The 21,497-nt window shown below is 39.4% G+C and overlaps 1 protein-coding gene and 1 pseudogene across 1 annotated transcript in view; both read right to left on the minus strand.

Annotated features, from left to right (window-relative positions):
• Window positions 1-12,253: 12,253 nt before the first annotated feature.
• Window positions 12,254-13,668, minus strand: LOC149225480 (cytochrome P450 76C2 pseudogene; annotated as a pseudogene).
• A 100-nt stretch (window positions 13,669-13,768) lies between these two features.
• LOC149225481 (uncharacterized) overlaps window positions 13,769-21,497 on the minus strand; it is a 62,295-nt gene continuing 54,566 nt past the window's right edge. Inside the window, exon 2 of the mRNA XM_089379947.1 lies at window positions 13,769-14,022. Within this exon, the coding sequence (XP_089236073.1) occupies window positions 13,769-14,022 (254 nt within the window). The remainder of the gene's footprint in view (window positions 14,023-21,497) is intronic.

Raw genomic sequence — 21,497 nt, forward strand, 5'->3', positions numbered from 1 at the left:
AAAGGAAGGAAACCGACAGGCGAACAGATTAAGAAACTAGTGGACATCTACATGAAGGCAAATCCGCAAGAAGTCCAGGACCAGATTTGGAGTTGGGAACGAGACCTGAGACAAAATATACAACGCATAGACCTTCCCCTGCATGAGTGGGAAGAAATGGTACATGACCCAGGCACAACAAATGGTCGGCAATCTCTCTATACCAGGACTTTGCAACAGTACTAGATAATGAAACACATTGTTGTTCAAGCCATGACCCTCCATTAGGGACATATGGAAGGGGAAGTGCTGAACAGGCAAGAGAGAAATAAGGAGTCGGAACTTGGCCGAGGGGAAATGATGAAGGAACTAGCGACCATCCAGATACAAACATACAGGAACAATCTTGCCTTGGGCCGAATTGAGCAAACTCTGTTAGAGTTAAAGTGGAAATTGTTCCAGCAGGGATGAGAGCTCCCAGGCCCAGGGGTGAAGCTGCAGAATATTGGAAAGAAGATGCTGAGCCTAGAAGAGAAGGAAACATTTCAGATAGCCTCCTTAGATGAGGAGTAGTTTCTTTATCTTTAGTCTTTTATCTTTAGTTTTTGAATGTTTATGTCTAAAAAGCCAAAGATAGGACCTTGGGAGATACGGATAATAATGATGCACTTATTTAAGTTTTGGAGTGGATACAACGCTGATTGATGGTCACCGAGTTTCCCTCGGGCAGGCTCAGATGAGGAGTAGTTTCTTTATCTTTAGTTTTTGAATGTTTATGTCTAAAAAGCCAAAGATAGGACCTTGTGAGATACGGATGATAATGATGCACTTATTTAAGTTTTGGAGTGGATACAACGCTGATCGATGGTCACCTAGTTTCCCTCGGGCAAGTGGGTAATCGAAATTCTTGAATGTAAATTTTGAAAAAGTAAATATAGAAAGTACTACCTTATTTACAAAAAAAATAATAATTTAGATCACAATTATATAAAATTCAATGAAAATTTTACATTCCTATTATTTTGGATAATTTTTACAAACTTCTATTATTTTGGATAATTTTTACAAACTTCTATTGATGATTTTGTTTTATAATAAATACATTTCAACGACTCAAACAAGTTTGACGATGGTTGGCATTGACAGATCCTGTTATCACTCAGGTTGTCCTTAAGCTCCGGAAAAGGATACGGCCGAGGTAACCACAAACCAACTTTGGACTGCAGGTTCTAGCCAACCTGCAATCAGAGAGGGCTCTCTCTTTATGATTTAGCTTTGTTTGAAAAGGATTTTAGGCTAGGTCTCGAGTTCAGAGGGTTTTTGTTTGTTTTTGGTGGGAAAATTGATTTTTCAGGTAGAGAGGCAGAGCATAGTCTAAGGGTTTCGAACCATTGGGCGTGGAGTCGAGGAGAAAAACTGCTGGTGCTTTTCCTTAATAACAGTGAGGGAAAATGGAGCAAGATAGCTGAGCATGAAACAATGTTTCAGGTTTAAGGGATGGAAAGAAATGCTAAGTAATGAGAGGCAATTAAGAATCTCTCAATTATGCTTAACAGGGGAAGATAACAGGGTGCTACCTAGGGGTAGTTAAGAATCCCTAGATAATTGGCAAACACAGGTGAATCGGGGTAAACATGAGCCAGAAGGAATTCATATTCATAACCAATTCAATCAGAAGAAAACATAAAGAAATAGCAGAAATTAAGCATAGAGAGTATTTAAACTAATTCTAGGCTATTCTTTCTTCCTGCTATTTAGATAGTGGTAAACAATAAATAGAGGTAAGATGCACTTATTGCTTCAGGCTGCAGCACAAGGATTCCATCTTCATATCTCCATAAACATTCATTCCCAACAGACAGTTTTCTCTCCAAGCTTTCGGCAATCTTTGATTATGGAAAAACTTAGGTATACACAGCAAGTCTCTAGTGAAATTCTCAATTGACCAACCCTTAAAACTATACAGAGGGTGGTATATATAGGGAAAAAACTCTCTACAGAGTTCCTTTATTACATTTTGACCTAATTAGGTCATAAAGAAAAATGACTACTTAACCTAATTATATCTAGAAATAAATGCAAAAAATATCTCGGGCTGCGCTCAGGGCCGCCGTATCAAAACTGAATAAATGATGTTGTCCTTGGTGGCTTGCTGCAGTGTTTTCTGAAATAAATGTGTATGGGCTTCTGCATCTCCACTGTCTGTATGCATTTAAAGCTTTAACTGTGATTTGAGGGCAAGGATGGGCTTACGCCTCCTGATTTGACTTTCTGGGGGGCCTCATCAATGTTCAGGTGCTTCGAGCCCCTAAAAAATCTTGACTGATACTCTTTGGCTCTTCTTCTTCCTCTGATACTCTTTGGCAATAAATTGATGTTGTTCTGACGTGCCGTGGGTCTTATTCACAAATTAATGGCCGTTGTTCGGCCTCTGCTTCCTTCAAAACTATTATCTGCTCCTTTCGGCAAGCTTTGCGAAGAAAAATGGGTCTTTTGGCGCCTTTCGGGCTTGCTGGGGGCCGCAGAATGAAAAGATTCCCTGAAGATTCCCCTTCAGGCCCAAAAAATCTAGCGATGAGCGATTTGCGGCCCTTCGCACCAAAAAAGTGCTGATGACGTCAGAATGATGTGACGTTGTACGGCGGGTGACATCAGCGATGACATCAGCATGATGATGTGGTGGGATGACGTCAGCATGACATCATCATGTACGGACGGTGACGTGGCATGACACGTGGCAAGGGGCCACGCAGGCAGATGACTCGACATGTGACTGGGCAGAGGGGGGTGCCGTAAGCGGTGACTGTGCAGGGGGTGACGGTAAGTGGTTTTGTGGCACACCACCTTTGGGGGGGGAGCGATTTTGTTAGAGGGGGCATCGCCACAGCTCAGGAGCTGACGCATGGCAGGAGGTACGGCGGTAATACTGCCCATCTCCCGGATGCTAAAGCTTGGGCGGTTCGAAGATGGGGTAGCCCGCCCACCGTTGATCTGTGGGGCGGGCGATCCAACGGTTGGCGGTCGGTGCGAGGTGATGGCGGGATAAAGGACGGGAATATGCAAAGAATATAGCTTTTTTAATATGCGTGTGGGTGGGTTATGACTTAGGGAAAGTGGGTTTGGGATTTTAAAACAGGCGCGATTAATATTTACAGTTGGGACTTTGGGTAAGGGGTAAAATATGGGTTAAATGCGCGCAGGTTTAGGATTTTATGTACAAAACTTTGGTTAGGGGGCGAAATAGGGGGTTTTTGAGGGTTTTAGGGCTAGGGAATAGGTTGTTAGCATGACCAGGTGCCATCTAACCCCTGTTATGACACGGATGGGCTAAAAACAGCCCCAGATGGACTATTTTTTCCCCGGACTTTGAAAAATATGGCTATATTGCCAGGGAGGGGATATTTACATAGGGGAGTTATATATACATAGTTTTAGTAGGGGAAGGGAATAACTGATAGGGAGTTACATAATACTGTTAGTAGTTAATATGAAGGTGACCAGCAAGCGCTAAGGTCAGGGACCTTAGGCTAAATTTGGGGAAAAGAACCTGTAGAGAAATGAAATCCTTGAGTGAAGCAGATCTTTCACCAAGGCAACTGATATGGAGTATGATGAGACTAAGAGGCTCAAGCAGATCTTGACCTCTTTGGGGAGTTAGTAAGTGACTTTGGGGAATTAGAAGAAGGGGGAGTTAGTGATGTCCAGCTCTGAGCTCTTCTGAATGCAAAACTGCCTGCACTGTGATCTGAAAAGATAAACATTTTGAAACACAAAATTGATCATGAATCACCATTCTGCAACCACAGCTACCTACCCAGCCTACTTCCTAACATTTTTTCTTCTTTTGATTTGGGTGCACTTAGACTTGCAGACCCATATTTACAATTTTTATTTTCTTTTTTCTGATTTCCTATCTAAATCTACACTTATTTCTGCCAGGGCCCAGATTAAACAGTTGGGTCCCTTTGATTCTCTACCTATCTACAAAATCTGCCAAGATTAAACTGTTTGGACAGATATTATTCTCTATATTCTACAATAGGAAATTGAAACCTAGGGAGACCAAGATTGGACTGTTTGGACCTCCCTCTAAAACTCTCCAAAACTAGAACACAGCAGTGGCCTTTGGACTAGCACATTTCATGGCTTTTTCTTTGGTCTGTTTTGGAAATATGAAACACTGCAGCTTGCAAAGTATGACATATTTGGCATGTAAAAATGTCAATCATGAAAAATGATACCCTGTTGCAACAGGAGGCTAACATATCCGATCCCTCTTACCTAGAACTTCAAGTGATTATTTTGGGACGGTCATCATCCATTGTTAACGCGTTACCATCTGTGCGATGAAACAAATATTTTGTGAAAGCGTGACTTTTCACAGGATGAGATAAAGATTTATATGTTTGGAGAGTTAAACTTTTATATGTTTGGATTTTTCCTGTACAAAACTCAAAGTACCAAAAATAAATAAATTTGTCAATCCCCATGTAGTTTTAAACAAAATTGATCCACACACATGAAACAAAAACAGAGAAAAATTAGATTAATAATTTTCACCCACGTCTTCAGGTTGAAAGTGTGCTAAATGATGATGGTTTTAAAATATTTTAGCAAGATTGTAATCTCACGTGGATGTTCCTTCAATAATAATGGCTTAACTAAAATTAATATTTTTTTTGGGTTAAGTTTGGTGCCTTTTTTTTCCATTAATATAAAGTAAATTAACATTAATATAAAGTAAATTAGTACTATATAAAACTGGTTAGGTGGTTTCAACTTTGTTGAAAATGTAATTTCAACTGCGCAACAGTTGAGCCGTGCAACAACATGAAAACTTCGCCGACGAGCAATTGCCGATATCGCATCGACAAAGTGGTAGTGGAGGACTTACAAAGAGGCATTTATATGTTGCGATGAGCGATCGCCAATATCACTATTGGCGTATTGCTATCGGTGAAAACAAACAAGCGGGCTTTACCATGGGTTATGTTGCGACCCGATAACCCGGACCCAACGGGTATTCAAGATTTTGTTTGATGATTATTTCAGTTCCGCTAGCGGCCTTCTCTTTTCGTGTTTTAATGTATTTTAGGCATATGTTATAATATATATATCTATATATATATATATATATATATATATATATATATATATATATATATATATATATATATCTATATATATATATGATCGGAGGTATCGGCCCATAGTGTGATCGGCATATCGCAATCGGGGAAACCATGGATACACAATTTTTTATATATGAGCGCTATGCGATGAAGCCCGGACCCGATGGGTTCCCGAAGCATAATGGTTTAACATTTGAAGTCCGTAAAAAAAAGGGAAACTTTATGTGTTTTGCAGTGCTTTTCATATATTTTTCAAATGTAAGAAGAAACAGAGAATCAGCGCGGAGCTGGTAAAACAAAGGACATGGAGTAGTACAGCAATAGGCTATTGCATTCAATTCTTAGCATGGCCGAAGAAGGAAACATGTTGCAATCCAACTCTTTCACATTGAATTTCTCAGCCACCGCAGTAAATATGCAACTCAGTCGAGGACAAGAAGGACAACCTCGAGCAATTCACAGCATGGGTCTCCATCCTCATTCATTAGCTTATTCAAATTTTATATGTAATCAGTTTTTTTTGTGTGTAGTAGTCTGTAGAGAAAGAGTGTGTGACAGTGTAGAAGCGCAGCAGTGCAAGTGAATGTATGTGAGCAATACGCAGCAGCGTAGTATGTAATAGGAATGCACAGCACTGCAGAATATGTTTTCTGGTTGTTCTGTAACAGTTTGAATGTTTGGCTTTTGGAACTGCATCTGAAACAGTCTCTTGGTGAATCCCTCTGAGTGGAAGAGGATGAATTTTGTATCAGTTTATTTTTAAATACAAATCCTTTATATGTGTGTTCAATACTCTGTTCTCAGTAATTTGTTAAAAAAGCTTCCCTGTGCTAAGATCTTAAAAAAACAGAGCTTTGTCTCTGTGTGCATTTTATATTGTGTTTTTGGGATTCTTACAAGCAAAAAAAATCCCCAATATTGGTATTAGAGCTAATCCAGGCTCTTTGAAGGGTTCAAAGAAGCTAAAGGAAGGTCCTTTTGTTGCAGCAGTAAATCCTCTCCAGCAAAGTGAAGTCTTAGGCAAAAGAATCCAAGGAATTTTTTCAGTGATTTTTAATACATAGTCAAGTATTGCAAGAATGGCAAGCAAAAGTAATAGCATGGGTATGCAGCTCCCACTATTTGATGGCAAAAACTATGACTATTGGGCAATAACAATGAAAGACTTGTTTGCTTCCCAAGACTTATGGGAAATAGTTGAGGATGGTTTTGAACAACCAGCCGATGAAAATGAGTTTAATAATCTAACTCAGGGAGAGAAGGATCTATTTAAGAGCTACAAGAAGAAGGATTCAAAAGCCCTTTTCTTCTTGTATCAAGCAGTGCATGGAAGCGTGTTTCCAAGATTAGCAGCAGCTAAGACATCCAAAGAAGCATGGAAAACTCTTAAAACAACCTATCAAGGCATGGAGAGAGTGAAGACAGCAAAACTACAGTTGCTGAGGAAAGATTTTGAGAATCTATGCATGAAGGAGTCAGACAATATTGACTCATTCTTCACACATGTAATTGGTCTGGTCACACAGATAAGAACTCATGGATATGTTCTTGAAGAAAGGAGGATTGTGGAGAAACTATTGAGGTGCCTACCCTCAAGGTTCCATGTGATTGTCACCACCATAGAAGAGACAAAGGATCTCACAAATTTCTCAGTTGATGAGCTTCATGCATCACTGATAACACATGAGCAGAGGTTGAGTAGAAATGAAAACTCATCTCTAGAGCAAGCCTTCAAGACCCAGATTCCTTTGGAAGAGGAAGAGGTCAAGGCAGAGGAAACAAGAGAGGAAGAGGCAGAGGTCAAAATAGAGGTGGAAGGAACAGTCCAGCAAATGCTCAAGGAAGAGGTAGCAATCCAAATCAGAATCAAGGCCAAGGCAGCAGAGGACAAAGTGGACAACATCATGCTCAAGGACAAAGGTATGAAAAATCCAATGTCCAATGTTATTATTGTAAAAAATATGGGCATTATGCCAGTGAATGTAGGAAGAAGCAGCATGATGTGAATAATAGATCTAATGCAAATATTACTAGAGAAAATATCAGCCAAGATAATGTGCTGTTAGCTTGTAATATGGCTGAAACAAATAGTGAAGATATATGGTTTCTAGACTCCGGTTGCAGCAACCATATGACAGGAAACATAGCTTTGTTTTCTGCTTTAGATCAAAGTGTGAAGTCACAAGTCACACTTGGGACTGATAGCAAAATTTCTGTTATGGGTAAAGGAGAAGTTAAAATATTTACAAAGCAAGGTGAAAAGAAAACCATAGCAGACGTCTATTATGTTCCTGGAATGAGATGTAACCTCTTGAGTATTGGACAGCTTGTCCATAAGGGGTACAATGTTTTCTTTGAGAATGATGTATGCACCATCATGGATAGAGCACCAAGCAAACGATGCATTGCTGAAGTGAAGATGACGAGGAACAGAATGTTCCCTCTTAGAATAAGAGTAGATTTGAAAAACAAAGAAGAAATTGCAGCAGTTACCCAAGAGGCTTTCCAAAGCCAACCAAAATATGAAAATTGGTTGTGGCACTTAAGATTTGGACATCTCAACTTTGGAGGTCTTAACTTGCTAAGCAGAAAAGGAATGGTAAGAGGATTACCATTGATAGAGAAACCGGACAACCTTTGTGAAGGTTGTATCTTGGGGAAACAACACAGAGAAAGTTTTCCATCAGGGAAAAGCGTAAGGGCAAAGGCACCCTTAGAAATTGTCCACTCATATTTATGTGGACTGATGCAAAATCCATCTTTAGCAGGCAGCCAGTATTTCCTAACATTTATTGATGATTTTACAAGAAAGACTTGGGTTTATTTCTTGAAGAACAAATCGGAAGTGTTTGAAAAATTCCGAAATTTCAAAGCACTTGTGGAAAATCAAAGTGGGCTGCGTATTAAAGTCTTGAGAACTGACAGAGGAGGTGAGTATATCTCCAAAGAATTTTTATGTTTTTGTAGAGAAAATGGAATACATAAGCAGTTTACAGCTAGGTACACCCCGCAGCAAAATGGAGTTGCTGAAAGGAAGAACAGGACCATCATGGATATGGCGAGGAGCATGTTGAAGGCAAAGCATTTGGCAAATGATTATTGGGCTGAAGCCGTAAATTGTGCAGTATATATCTTGAATAGGTGTCCTACAAAAGTTGTGATGAACAAAGTGCCTGAAGAGGCATGGAGTAGGAGAAAGCAAGGAGTCACCCACATGAAAATTTTTGGATGTGTGGCCTATGCACACATTTCTGATCAGCTAAGGAGGAAGTTGGACAACAAAGGGGAGAAATGTATTTTCATTGGATACAGTGAGGAATCCAAAGCTTACAGGTTGTATATCCCATCCACCAAGAAGTTTTTTGTGAGCAGAGATGTTCAATTTATTGAGGAGGAGGCTTGGGATGGAAGCATAGAGAAAACAGTTAATGTTAAAAACTGTTTGTCTCATGATGAAGATGATGAGGAGATGGTAGAAATACATCCCCAAACAGCAGCGCCAACACAAGGACATCAAGGAACACCTTTGAGGAGAAATGAGAGTGCTTCTCCAAGCACACCACAAGGAGGAAATTCAAGTGCATCTTCAAGCACTTGCACACCAAGTGAAAGAGGTAAGAAGTTCAGAAACCTGAGTGACATTTATGATGAAGGAATGAATTCCTTATTTGCTTTATATTGTCATGTTGATGATCCTATTCATTTCGAAGATGCAATTAAGGATAAGAAATGGATAGAAGCTATGGATGAGGAGATCAATGCCATAGAAAGAAACAAGACATGGGATTTGGTAGAGCTACCAAAAGGTAAAGAGGTCATTGGAGTCAAATGGGTCTACAAGACCAAGTGCAATGCTGAAGGCAAGATAGAAAGGCACAAGGCAAGACTTGTTGTCAAAGGGTACAAGCAGCAGTATGGGAGAGACTATGAGGAAACTTTCGCACCGGTTGCAAGAATGGAAACCGTGAGAGCAGTGCTGTCCATAGCAGCACAAAACAAATGGAAAGTCTACCAAATGAATGTGAAGTCGGCATTCCTAAATGGAGTGTTAAAGGAGGAGGTTTATATTGAACAACCTCTAGGCTATGAGAAGAAAGGCCAAGAGCACAAAGTGTGCAGATTGAAGAAAGCTCTTTATGGGCTGAAGCAAGCACCAAGAGCGTGGTACAGTAGGATAGATTCCTATCTACTGGAGAATGGATTTGACAAATGTGAGGGAGAACCCACTGTCTACGTTAAAGAAAAGGATGGTAAATTGCTAATTGTTGTGTTATATGTTGATGATGTGATTTTTACAGGTAATGATGACTACCTCATTGAAAACTTCAAATCAGTCATGAAAGAGGAATTTGAGATGATTGGCATGGGTTTGCTGAGATACTTCTTAGGCATAGAAGTAGATCAAAATGAAAATGGAATTTTTATCTCTCAAACAAGATATGTAAATGAAGTGTTGGGCAGATTTAATATGCAAGAATGCAAGGCAACAATCACTCCCATGGTAATGGGATTAAAACTCAGCAAAGAGGACAGCAGCAAGGATTTTGATCCTAGCTTGTATAAGAGCATAGTTGGCAACCTTATGTATTTAACTGCAACTAGGCCTGACATAATGTTTGCTGTTAGTTTGATTTCCAGATTCATGGAGAGGCCAAAGGAAGCACACTGGCAGGCAGCAAAAAGAATTCTGAGGTATGTCAAAGGTACAAAAAGATTTGGTATTTTGTATACTTTTTCAGAAAGTTCAGATTTAGTTGGATATACTGATAACGATTGGGCTGGAAGTGGAGATGATCGGAAAAGCACTTCCGGTTATGTTTTTCACATGGGTTCAGGAGCCATTTCATGGGCTTCCAAGAAACAGCCAATTGTGGCGTTGTCTACAGCAGAAGCAGAATATGTGGCAGCTACAGCAACAACATGTCAAGCATTTTGGATGAGAAGAATGTTAAAGAGCTTAGGCCAAGAGCAGGCAAAAGCGACGGTGATTTTTTGTGACAATAGCTCAGCTATTGCATTATCAAAGAATTCAGTGTTTCATAAGAGAACGAAACACATTGACACAAGGTTTCACTATATCAGAGAATTGGTAAGCAATGGAGAAATCAGTTTACAACATTGTAGGACTCAGGAACAGGTTGCAGACATTTTAACAAAGCCATTGGATCAGAAAAGCTTTGAATTTTTGAGGAAGTGTTTGGGTATGATTGAATGCCCAACAGTTGAAATTAAAGGGGAGTGTTGAAAATGTAATTTCAACTGCACAATAGTTGAGCCGTGCAACAGCATGAAAACTTCGCCGACGAGCAATTGCCGATATCGCATCGGCAAAGTGGCAGTGGAGGACTTACAAAGAGGCATTTATATGTTGCGATGAGCGATCGCCGATATCGCTATCGGCGTATCACTATCGGTGAAAACAAATAGGCGGGCTTTACCATGGGTTATGTTGCGACCCGATAACCCGGACCCGACGAGTATTCAAGATTTTGTTTGATGATTATTTCAGTTCCACCAGAGGCCTTCTCTTTTCGTGTTTTAATGTATTTCAGGCATATGTTATAATATGTATATATATATATATATATATGATCGGAGGTATCGGCCCATAGTGCGATCGGCATATCGCAATCGGGAAAACCATGGATACACAATTTTTTATATATGAGCGCTATGCGATGAAGCCCGGACCCAATGGGTTCCCGAAGCATAATGGTTTAACATTTGAAGTCCGTAAGAAAAAAAGGAAACTTTATGTGTTTTGCAGTGCTTTTCATATATTTTTCAAATGTAAGAAGAAACAGAGAATCGGCGCGGAGCTGGTAAAACAAAGGACATGGAGCAGTACAGTAGTAAGTGACTGCATTCAATTCTTAGCATGGCCGAAGAAGGAAACATGTTGCAATCCAACTCTTTCACATTGAATTTCTCAGCCACTGCAGTAAATATGCAACTCAGTCGAGGACAAGAAGGACAACCTCGAGCAATTCACAGCATGGGTCTCCATCCTCGTTCATTAGCTTATTCAAATTTTATATGTAATCAGTTTTTTTTGTGCGTAGTAGTCTGTAGAGAAAGAGTGTGTGACAGTGTAGAAGCGCAGCAGCGCAAGTGAATGTATGTGAGCAATACGCAGTAGCGTAGTATGTAATAGGAATGCATAGCAGTGCAGAATATGTTTTTTGGTTGTTCTGTAACAGTTTGAATGTTTGGCTTTTGGAACTGCATCTGAAACAGTCTCTTGGTGAATCCCTCTGAGTGGAAGAGGATGAATTTTGTATCAGTTTATTTTTAAATACAAATCCTTTATATGTGTGTTCAATACTCTGTTCTCAGTAATTTGTTAAAAAAGCTTCCCTGTGCTAAGATCTTAAAAAAACGGAGCTTTGTCTCTGTGTGCATTTTATATTGTGTTTTTGGGATTCTTACAAACAAAAAAAATCCCCAACAAACTTCCCTAGTAAGAAATCAAGTCTATTGGACATCTAACCTCATTATATGCCATCGAGTAGCAAAAAACCTTAAATCTCTTGATCCAAGCAATATAAGTTTTAGTTTTTTGTCCACTTCCATACTGTAGAGTTCTACATACATATGTAAAAATATAGACAAATTTAAAAGCTAGCCGCAGAATAAACAAAATTATCAGAAAGTAGGCATGTTAAACTCTGAACCAGAATACATGGGAGTGCTTCTCAATTTGACCAAGACAAATGCTCTGTTTTCGCAGTTGAAACTGCACCTTCTGAAATTCTTTCTTCTAGTTTGGCATTCCTTGAACAGTAACTACCATGCCTATAGAGATCTACTCCATTGTCTTTCCCAACAGACTTTTCAACTAAATCTAATATTGAAAAATTCTAAATTCTAAAATAAAATAGCATCCGTATAGGAAGTGAAATACAAATATAATGTTTAATTCATTCCATCTAATTTCTTATAATAGCATGTTGACATAAGTACTAGCGCCATTTATTTGGACATACAGAGTAAGGCCACGAGTGTTCTAGGTATTTATAATAACATGTTTTTTTGGGGACATACAGAGTAAGGTCACGAGAGTTCTAGGTATTTATACTATCGTGTTGACATAACTACTAGCACAATTTTTATTGGACATACAAAGTTATACCGCGAGATTTCTAGGTATAGATATCGAATGGCAGGCGTGGCGTGGGAATTGCTTCCAGAGGCACCGCCTTGTGCAGTGTCATTCCAAATTTGTCGGCCATGTCTACGTTCTCCGCACTGATGCCTAGGGGAGGTGCCCAGTCGAATGAATGGATGAGAGAAGCCAATACCAGATGAATCATCCGATTCACCAATGGAAATCCCACGCACATTCTTCTTCCTGCCCCGAACGGAATCAGCTCGAAGTGTTGACCCCTAAAATCCAGATTGCTCATCTTATCCTCTCCCATAAATCTTCCCGGGGCGAATTTCAACGGTTCATTCCAGATTGCAGGATCTCGTCTGATTGCCCACACATTGACCAGTACTTCGCTGTGCTTGGGTATCATGAATCCCCCAATCTCACAATGACTATCTGCTCTATGAGGGAGGAGAAGAGGAACTGGGGGTTGCAATCTCAACACTTCTTTCATCACCGCGTGAAGGTAAGGGAGACGGTCCATGTCACTTTCTTCCACCATTCTTTTGCGCCCAACAATTCCGTCCAACTCCGCTTGGGCTCGTTCCATTATCTCCGGATTACGGACCAGTTCTGTCATCGCCCATTCTATTGTGGTTGCGCTTGTGTCAGTTCCTGCACCCAATATCTCCTACAACATACAAGGCAGGCATTAAACATAAGAAGTTACGACCTTCTTTTGCAAAGGGTAGTGCTGAAGCAATAGTTGTGACAGATTAGTTAGTTTCTCCCGTCATGTATTACAGTAACCTGAGATAAGGAGAGACTTACAATTAAGTAGACTATGATACCATTGACTGTAAATTCATCGCTTCTTATGTCAAGCAGAGCGTCCAAGAGGTCCTTTTCACTATCGCTTCCATCGGCGCCTTTGCCTCTTGCGGTGAGGTGATCCTCTATGAATTTCTCAAGAATGGCATATACTTTTCTCCTGTGTATTGCTGTACTACGGGAGATATCTTGTGGATCCCAATGAAACCACTGTAGAAACGGGAAAGAGTCCTCCAGATTAGTAACCGCGTGAAGCTCCAGCAGTTTAGCGATGCTTTCTTGCAACACCTGAGAAACACAAGAATCGGGATCAGACATGTCTGTACCGAAGATCATGTTCCCCAATAGATTAACTGTGATGTTGAAGGCAGTGTGTCCAATATTCACACACTTCCCTTTCACGGCGTCTTCAAAGATCAGACGAATACTTTGATATACTTGTTTTTTTCTGAGATGTTGCAGAGCTTCTATCTTCTTGACAGAGAAGAGTTCAGTAGTCGATATACGTCTCAGCATGCGCCAGCGAGGTCCAATTTGGCCAAAACTCAGTGAAGATTTGGTAAAAGGTTTGTTTGCTTGTGTCACAGGCCATCCTGCAAGGAGGTGGTCATGGATTTTGAGAACTTCTTTTGCCATGGCAGCAGAGGAGGCTACTACTGTGGTTTTCATTCCAAAGGAGAGAGACATGAGAGGGCCGTATTTGGTCGCAAGGTGGAAGAGCGTTTCGTTGGGCTTATCACCGAGCTGGAAGAGATTTCCCACAACGGGCCATCCCGAAGGCCCTGGAGGAAGCCTCGAAATCTTCCTCCTCATCACATGCAAAACTAGGAGTATGATGAACAAGCTTATCCCCGGAATGGAATACGAGAACATCCAACCAAACTCCATTGGCAATTTGATTAGACGCAAGGAAAGAAGACCAAGGAATGCAGGGAAGATAAAGGATGTTGTTACGGAGACGAGAGATGACAAAACCATGTGCTTCTGACTCTTTTGGCACATGAATAATTTAAATGCAAAAGGCAAGGACTCAAAACTAAATCAAAACTAAATGAAATGAACCACGTTGTTAAAGACTTTTGAATTTTGCCTTACTTTTTTTCCATTTTCTACTAATAAGTTCGAATGTGGATTTACATTATTGGCCAGTTATATATGGATCTTTAACTGAGACGTTTGAATATGGATCTTTTAACTGAGACGTTTAAATGAAGTTCGAGGTACAATGACATGATGAAATCATAATTCTATAATTCGATACATATTGAAGTCATCACTCACTTGAACACACTTTACAGGTCTAAGTGGTGAATTCAAATTTTGGACACATACACAACACTTAGGTGTTACTATAACCCCTCAGAGATTACCCTCTGGTTATTTGGTTTCAGCTAGGTTCGTGGGTTTCCTTTTTATGCCTATATAAGACTATGTACATTAATATAAGATGGAATATATTCACACTCCTTGTTAATTTAGTAAACTCACTCCATTTTCTAGGCCAATCGCTACTATGAACCATTACAACTACAAACACATTACATCTTCATCATAGGTAATGTAATGTTTTGATATTTGGGTTGGAAGCGGACACTTGATCACTTAAGGTAATTAGATTCCACAACTAAGAAATAGATCTCATCCATGTTTCCATTACCTTGCCTTCAGTCAAGAGACCCTAGAGACAACTATGAGAATGCCTATCATAATATTGGCAGCTAATTGAAAAAGTGACACAACCACACACAACCTATTTAATCGATAGTTCATCGAAAGGAGTCAATGGATGCTTTTGCCTAATTTTATGTTAACTAGATTGCAATGAGTTTGTGGATGAGATTGTAAACCAAAGTTTGTTTTACTTTAGATGGATCGGGTGTAATGGCTTCCCACTACTATCAATTGCATTGGAATTACTATCCCAAACTCATCCTTACATGTCTTCTGAGTAATAGTGAGCAAAGAAGCCCTTAGAGAATTTTGTACCCAAATTTTTTACTCTAGAACCCAGTCCTCACTCTAGAATAGAGTCCTTGAAATTTATTTTGAAGTACCACACACAATTAGAGAACTGACAATGATTCATTGACACATAGAACGAATACTAGATTTTTATTTCCACCAAGATCTATGTTAGTGAAGCTAGTATGCTATAAGTACCAATCAGTTCATGAATTCACACTTTAACCAATACTAATTACCCAGAGTTAAATCAATACATTTTGAATTCAACTTAACACCATTGATTTGTCTTTGTAAATCTAGTGAGATAGTATGATAAGTATACTTGTGAATTTGTTATGCTCTTTCCTGCCTATCAAAAACCCACATTTTGCATATTAAATATTGGAGGAAATTATACACTATGGATGATAGAAAAGATTATGATTTACATACACACACTTGACATAGGTTTGTCATATAATTGATGTTCTCATCCTCAGTTTGATCAACTTCTCTTGAGCATCACACAAAGGAAAGAATGATGCAATAAAAGGAATAATTAACACCCTAGGTTTTAATAATGTGTGTGGTGGTCATGGATCGTTGTAATTTGTTTAACCCCTTCTTTTTCCAATTTACATTTATAGAAAAAACAAAAGAATTTTTCGCAACATGGACTTATGTTCTTCACCCAGATTGATAGCATATTGTTTGGATGAAGAGTAGAGGATATGAGCAACTAAACTTCCATGTACAATGGTAATGGTAATTACAAAATTCTATTCACTCTGTTGAGCAATATTTAGTCGACTACCAAGATAATTGTGATTGTAGCATACTTCATAGAAGGAAAAATGTTCCAAAATGTATTATGAAGATCCAAAGTTTGAGCAACAAATATTGAGGTGCATGCATCAACATAACCTATGCAAGGAGATTTACTAGAATTCGAGGAATAATAGGCCCACAATGACATGATATAGGATTGTAATTTTGGTAGTTATAGTAGGACATGACATGTTGATGATGCCATTCTAATTAGTCAACCAACATTTAAAATCAGGTTTCACAAGTCTTATGTGGCAGCAACTCATAAAAGGAATAGAACTGTGACTTCCTTAAGGCTTATGACATAAGGTGAAGTTAAAGGAATAGATCATATTATCCATTTGTTTGCTAGAACAAAAATATTATCTTATGAGACCACATAAAACACCAAAATGGCATGCACCATCCTTAGGTCCAGTATTTATGCATGAGATACCCTGTCATACCATAACTGCCTTTTTTCTGGCAACTGGACATCCATATTTGGTTCCCAAATCATGTGAATATCTAGTAAAATTCCTGCTAAAGTAAAAGAAACACGATCTATCTTATAAAACAAACAATGAAGATCATGGATTCTAATAACAAAATTAGTTATTGTGTTTGAGAACATGTTATTTCATCCTGGCTAGCACTTAATGCAACAATAACAGTTCCACATGTAACAAACCATGAGGCATGTGGGTACAACGTAGGTACTCTACACAAGATCTTTGGAGTGCCAAATCCTCATTGCATTTCCTATAAGCTCAACTTTAAAGAAACCTGAGATCAGTTATAAGGGTAGGCTATGAAATGAGCATATTAGCATTTTCTTCAAACTGCACAAAATATTTGCATGCTGTTAGATCACATTGCATAGGATGTATTCATCTTGTGAGCCTATATTGGTATATAAAGAGGCATACAATGTTTAAACACACATTATTATATTTTTCAATCCCCACTTAGTGCTACAATGGTGACCATTAGTTCATGTCAATGTGTCATGCACATTAGGAGTTAATGATCCAAAAATGGATCCTGGATAAACCTCTAAGTCTAAAAGACTTCATATAAGAGGTAAATATTCAAAAAAATAGCCTAAAAGGCTTTATGAAGAAAATCGCATCGGAGGAGGTCCAAGGCAGATTTAAGTGAAAAAGGGAAGCCACCCCCGATCGTCGATCCCTGACATATTGCGTCAGAGGCAACTATGTGATATGACATAAGGGACCAGGCCATGCGATACTGCTATCACCGAAATCGGTGGATTGACATCGGCTGATAGCATGGGGCTTAAGGCGGGACCCTCGGGCTGAGCGACATTGCGATTGCCGAAATCGGCGGATCGGTGTCGGCAAAGGCCATGCCATATGCACAAAACCCTGGGTCTATGCGATATGCGATTGCGACAAGTCGCATCGCAATATCACATCAGAGCTACACAATGGAGCGGGGCTACACATATATATGTGCAATGCGATAGCCAGACCTGACGAAGCTATAGGTGATAGTTGATATATTTTGAGATATGTCAAACGACAATTTTCTATCTATTTTCGCGTATTTCGTTTATTAAATGAAATACGAAGGGAAGTGCTGATGCGATGAAACCGGACCTGAAAGGGTTTAGGAATGCAAAATATACTATTTCAAGTCTGAAACAGGCAGGATTTCGGGAGGACCAAAGGTTGTAAGAGGTTTTGGCCGGGCTTCACCCGAGCCCATACATTGGCTGCCAGAGGTCCAGGCCCTGGAGAGAGAAAACCACTCTTCTCAAGTGGTTAACTCCCATACGCATGGGCCGCCCGAAATGAACCATAGCCGTTGGATCTAGATCTTCCATATCAACGGTGGAGATGCGATAAGCAATTAAAACACGGACTCGATAGAAGTATATGATGGATCTATGGATATTTGGAGTTCGATGAACAATGTTTTGGTGGATTTTTCTTATGTCTCAACATATTTCTCTGTGTAAATAGAGAACGCTATTCTTGGGGATTCCAAAGGCCCGATGGTCCCTTCCGTTACAGCACAGGTGGCCACCTTCCCTAAAAGTGTTAACAAATGATTGTTAAATGCTTAGAAGGGGATTCGAGCGGATAGAGGCCAGGAGCTGGAGACCTTGAGAAGAGGAAACGAATGGACAGTGCTAGTTGTCTTAAAAGCCATGAATGTCAGAGACAGAAGGGTTTTTCTTTTTGTTCTCATTGTTGTTGGAGTTGTTGCTAAAAGTGAAGCCAAAGCAGGAGGCTAAGGTGTAAGAGAGCAGCGCAAAAAGGCAGCAGGAAAATAAGTAGTGCAGAGAGCAAAAGTTGAAGCACACGCAGCCAAGGAAGTCACTTGGAGTTCAAGTGGAAACCGAAAGGGTTGTAAACTGACAGAGAGTTGAAGAGCCAGAGCTAGAGCCATAGCTAAGAGCCAGAGCCAAGAGCCAGAGCCGAGAGCTAGAGTGAGAACCGAGAGTCAGAAAGCTGAGAGCTTTCAGAACCAGGGGATAAAATGGTGCTTGAACCCACTGTTTCTATGTAAAACAATAGGAGTTGAGCCAAGAGCTTGTAGAAAGGACTTCTACCATAATCCTAGAGAGCCTAGTTGACTTGACTAGATCTCACAGAGACGTAGCCCAAGAGTTTTGGGTGAACTCCTAATTAATATTGTTGTTTTGTGTGTGTTTTATTGCTGCATTGTCTTTGCTGCTTTATTTCCTATTATATGCATTTATATATCAGTGTGAGCACATTAACTTATAGCGCAACAACAAAATTTAAAGCATATAATCAGTTAAAACGAATACTAGCATACACCTATATTTTCAAGCATTTTTAATTCTACATTGGTTAATCAATAAGACTTGGGAATATTTAAATCTTTGGAAGTGGGAGAGGTTCTTGTAACTTAGACAAGAAGCCAAAGAGCCCCATTTTCAGATCAGGTGGTATCGAAACTTAAGATTGGTTAACCCCACCTTCAAAGAAGGTTATATCAGAATGCTTGATTAACAAATCAAAGATTGCTTGTCTGAAAGGTGTTTGAACAGCAAGAGGCTAATTGTATGCTTGTTGCAGACTGACTATTTTCTAAGTTTGCAGAGGTAAAGGGAAAGCTATTGATAGCTCAGTCCAGGAAGTCTATTGGCACAATGACAACTTCTACAAGTGGGTCCTCAAATTCTGCTTTCTTCACAAGATTATTTGATGAAGACATGAAGCAAGAATGGTCCACCATGATGGATATGGTGAGAGAAATGTATGAGGATGGAAGGAAGAGCAGTAGACTTAGAGAGCAGTTGAATTCCATGAAGGAAGAGAAGCAGCTGCTTTTTGACAAATTGTAGGAAATGGAGAGGTAGCTTCATATTGCAAATATGAACTTGAAAAGGATGCATGAGTTGGAGACACAGCTCTTTGCTTCCCAAGAAGCCTTGGTTAAGTATCAGCTTGAAGAAGAGGTAAACCATTCCAGTTTGTCTTCAAATTCATCTAAGGATGCTTATATTGGTTCTTTTGAAAAACATACTGAAGGCACAGGTTCCAAGCTAATGTCCAAGATGGGCTATGAAGGAAAAGGCTTGGGTAGACATGGACAAGGTATTGTTGAGCCAATAATGATTGAGGAAAGGTCTAAGTATTTGGGTCTTGGCTATGGACAAGCTTATGGAGAAAGTTCCAAAATTGCCATGAAGGCCATTGAAACAACTCCAAGAAGGAGTTGCATCATAGAGTGTGAAGATGGTATTCAGGAGGAATGCAACAGCTTGAAATATCATTTGTAGGATGCAGGTGTTCAAAAGCACACACTTGAACCAGAGAGATGGGGAGACTCTAATAGCCTTGAAGAGATTGATGGTGTTCCAAAGGGAGCCACTTCTTTATTTGCTTCACCTCCTCATGAAGGCAATAAAGGTAAAAGAGAAAGGTATAAATCTGGTTCTAAACATTTTCATTTTGATTGTGCAAAGAATGATAAATTTCCACATATGTATGGGAAAATAATTGCATGTTCCTTTTGTGGGTTGGATAACCATAATGTTTCTAGATGTTGGAAGAGAATGGCCACATACAGGAAACTTTTGAAGGAAAAGAAGCAATAAGCAAAAGTTCCATTGGATAAGGCAAATCATCTTGTCAAGAGGATGCACATACAATGCACTTACTGCCATAAGCAAGGACATCTTGCTGCAAAATGTTGGACTTTGAATCCAGCAATGCTCCCACAAAAGCTGAAGAAAGTGGAAAGAGAAGATGGCAGAAATGGAAGTGAAGATTCCATGAATGTTGTGTCTTAGAATGATTCACATGACGATGCTGATGTGCAGACAAAGGTAGTACTTTTGAAAGGGATTGGTAAGTAATGGTTAGAGTCCTTGTTTGATTAAGATTGCATATCTATTGATGCATCTACATTATATTTCATTTCAGCTTCGAAAGTACAGTGTGCTTAAGTGAAAGTTGAAGGATGAAATGCACGCATGAGCATGAGATGCATGATGTTGGGTCCCTATAATACTAGTGATTACCCCATTACTATTGTAGTTATACCCCTTATTAATATTGTTGTGCCCCTATTTCCCCCCATATTGTTATTACTGCGCCCCATAGAATCCCTCTATTGTTATTTTTGTGGCTTTATATTATTATTGTTAGGTCGGCTGGATTATATTGTGACTCCTTAGACTCCTATATATAGAAAGGAGGTTTTGTCATTTGAATCATCCAAGAATTGTTCATTTATGTAATGTAAAGGAGGTTTCCCCCTCGAAGAGGCTGAATTATAAGGCGTTGATCTATCTTTTCTATCTTTTCTTGAGCTGGTTTCATAACATTTGGTATCAGAGATTTGGATTCTAGGGTTTCGCTGCTCCAAACAGGTCATCGTGGCATTGTCGCTATAACTTTTTTTCTGCAACATTTCAAAAGTTGCAAAAAAAACCCATTTGAGAAGAAATTTCACTGAACCTCGGGTCCAAATTTCAAAGCTTTTTGTGCTATATTTGCGGAGATATGATCTGAGGAAGTTGGTATTTTTGCAGACTCCTGAATTACATTCCAAACAGGTGACCTGGGGAAAATCGTCATAACTTTCTCTCTGGGGATCGGATTGAAATTTCATAAGAAGGTACAGAAAGAGGATAGACTGTAGTTTCTTGTATGCTTTTTTCAGATCCAAAGGTCGAAACAGTAACTCGTGGCACGTCGTACAAGTTCTCTCTACTGAACTAGTCTATAATCAAGTCACTGTGGGGGATTTCACATAACGCTTCCTTGGAGAATCCAATTTGGGTCAGACTTGTGGCATTGGAAAGAGTACATAGAGGGCTACTGCAGGTCACAAACTCAGAACTTGATGATCAGAAAGTACAGAGATACATCAGAGGCAATATTGAGCTCCTACAAAGTGAAAAACGGTGTGTAGATTTTCTTAAATTTTTGCTTAAGCTTGGTTTGAAAATTTATTTTGAAGGAATTTAAAGCGCATAATAGAGCATTATTATCTGTAACTGATGCCCTGAGGAAAAAAAATGCAAACACCTAGTAAGGAACCTAAAATCTCTAGCATGAATCATGAAGAAGAAGAAGAAATGCTATATGATATATCAAAATTACAAGAACAAGTGCAGCAAGTGTCACTTGCACAAAAAGCAACAGAATCTAAGATGGATGGTTTAAGGAAAGGTGTAGAAGCTAAGATGGATGGTTTAAAGAAAG

The sequence above is a fragment of the Pinus tabuliformis genome, chromosome J (genome assembly GCF_031772625.1).
Source record: "Pinus tabuliformis cultivar Carrire ecotype Pingquan chromosome J, CPIR1, whole genome shotgun sequence".
In the NCBI taxonomy this organism is placed as follows: domain Eukaryota; kingdom Viridiplantae; phylum Streptophyta; class Pinopsida; order Pinales; family Pinaceae; genus Pinus; species Pinus tabuliformis.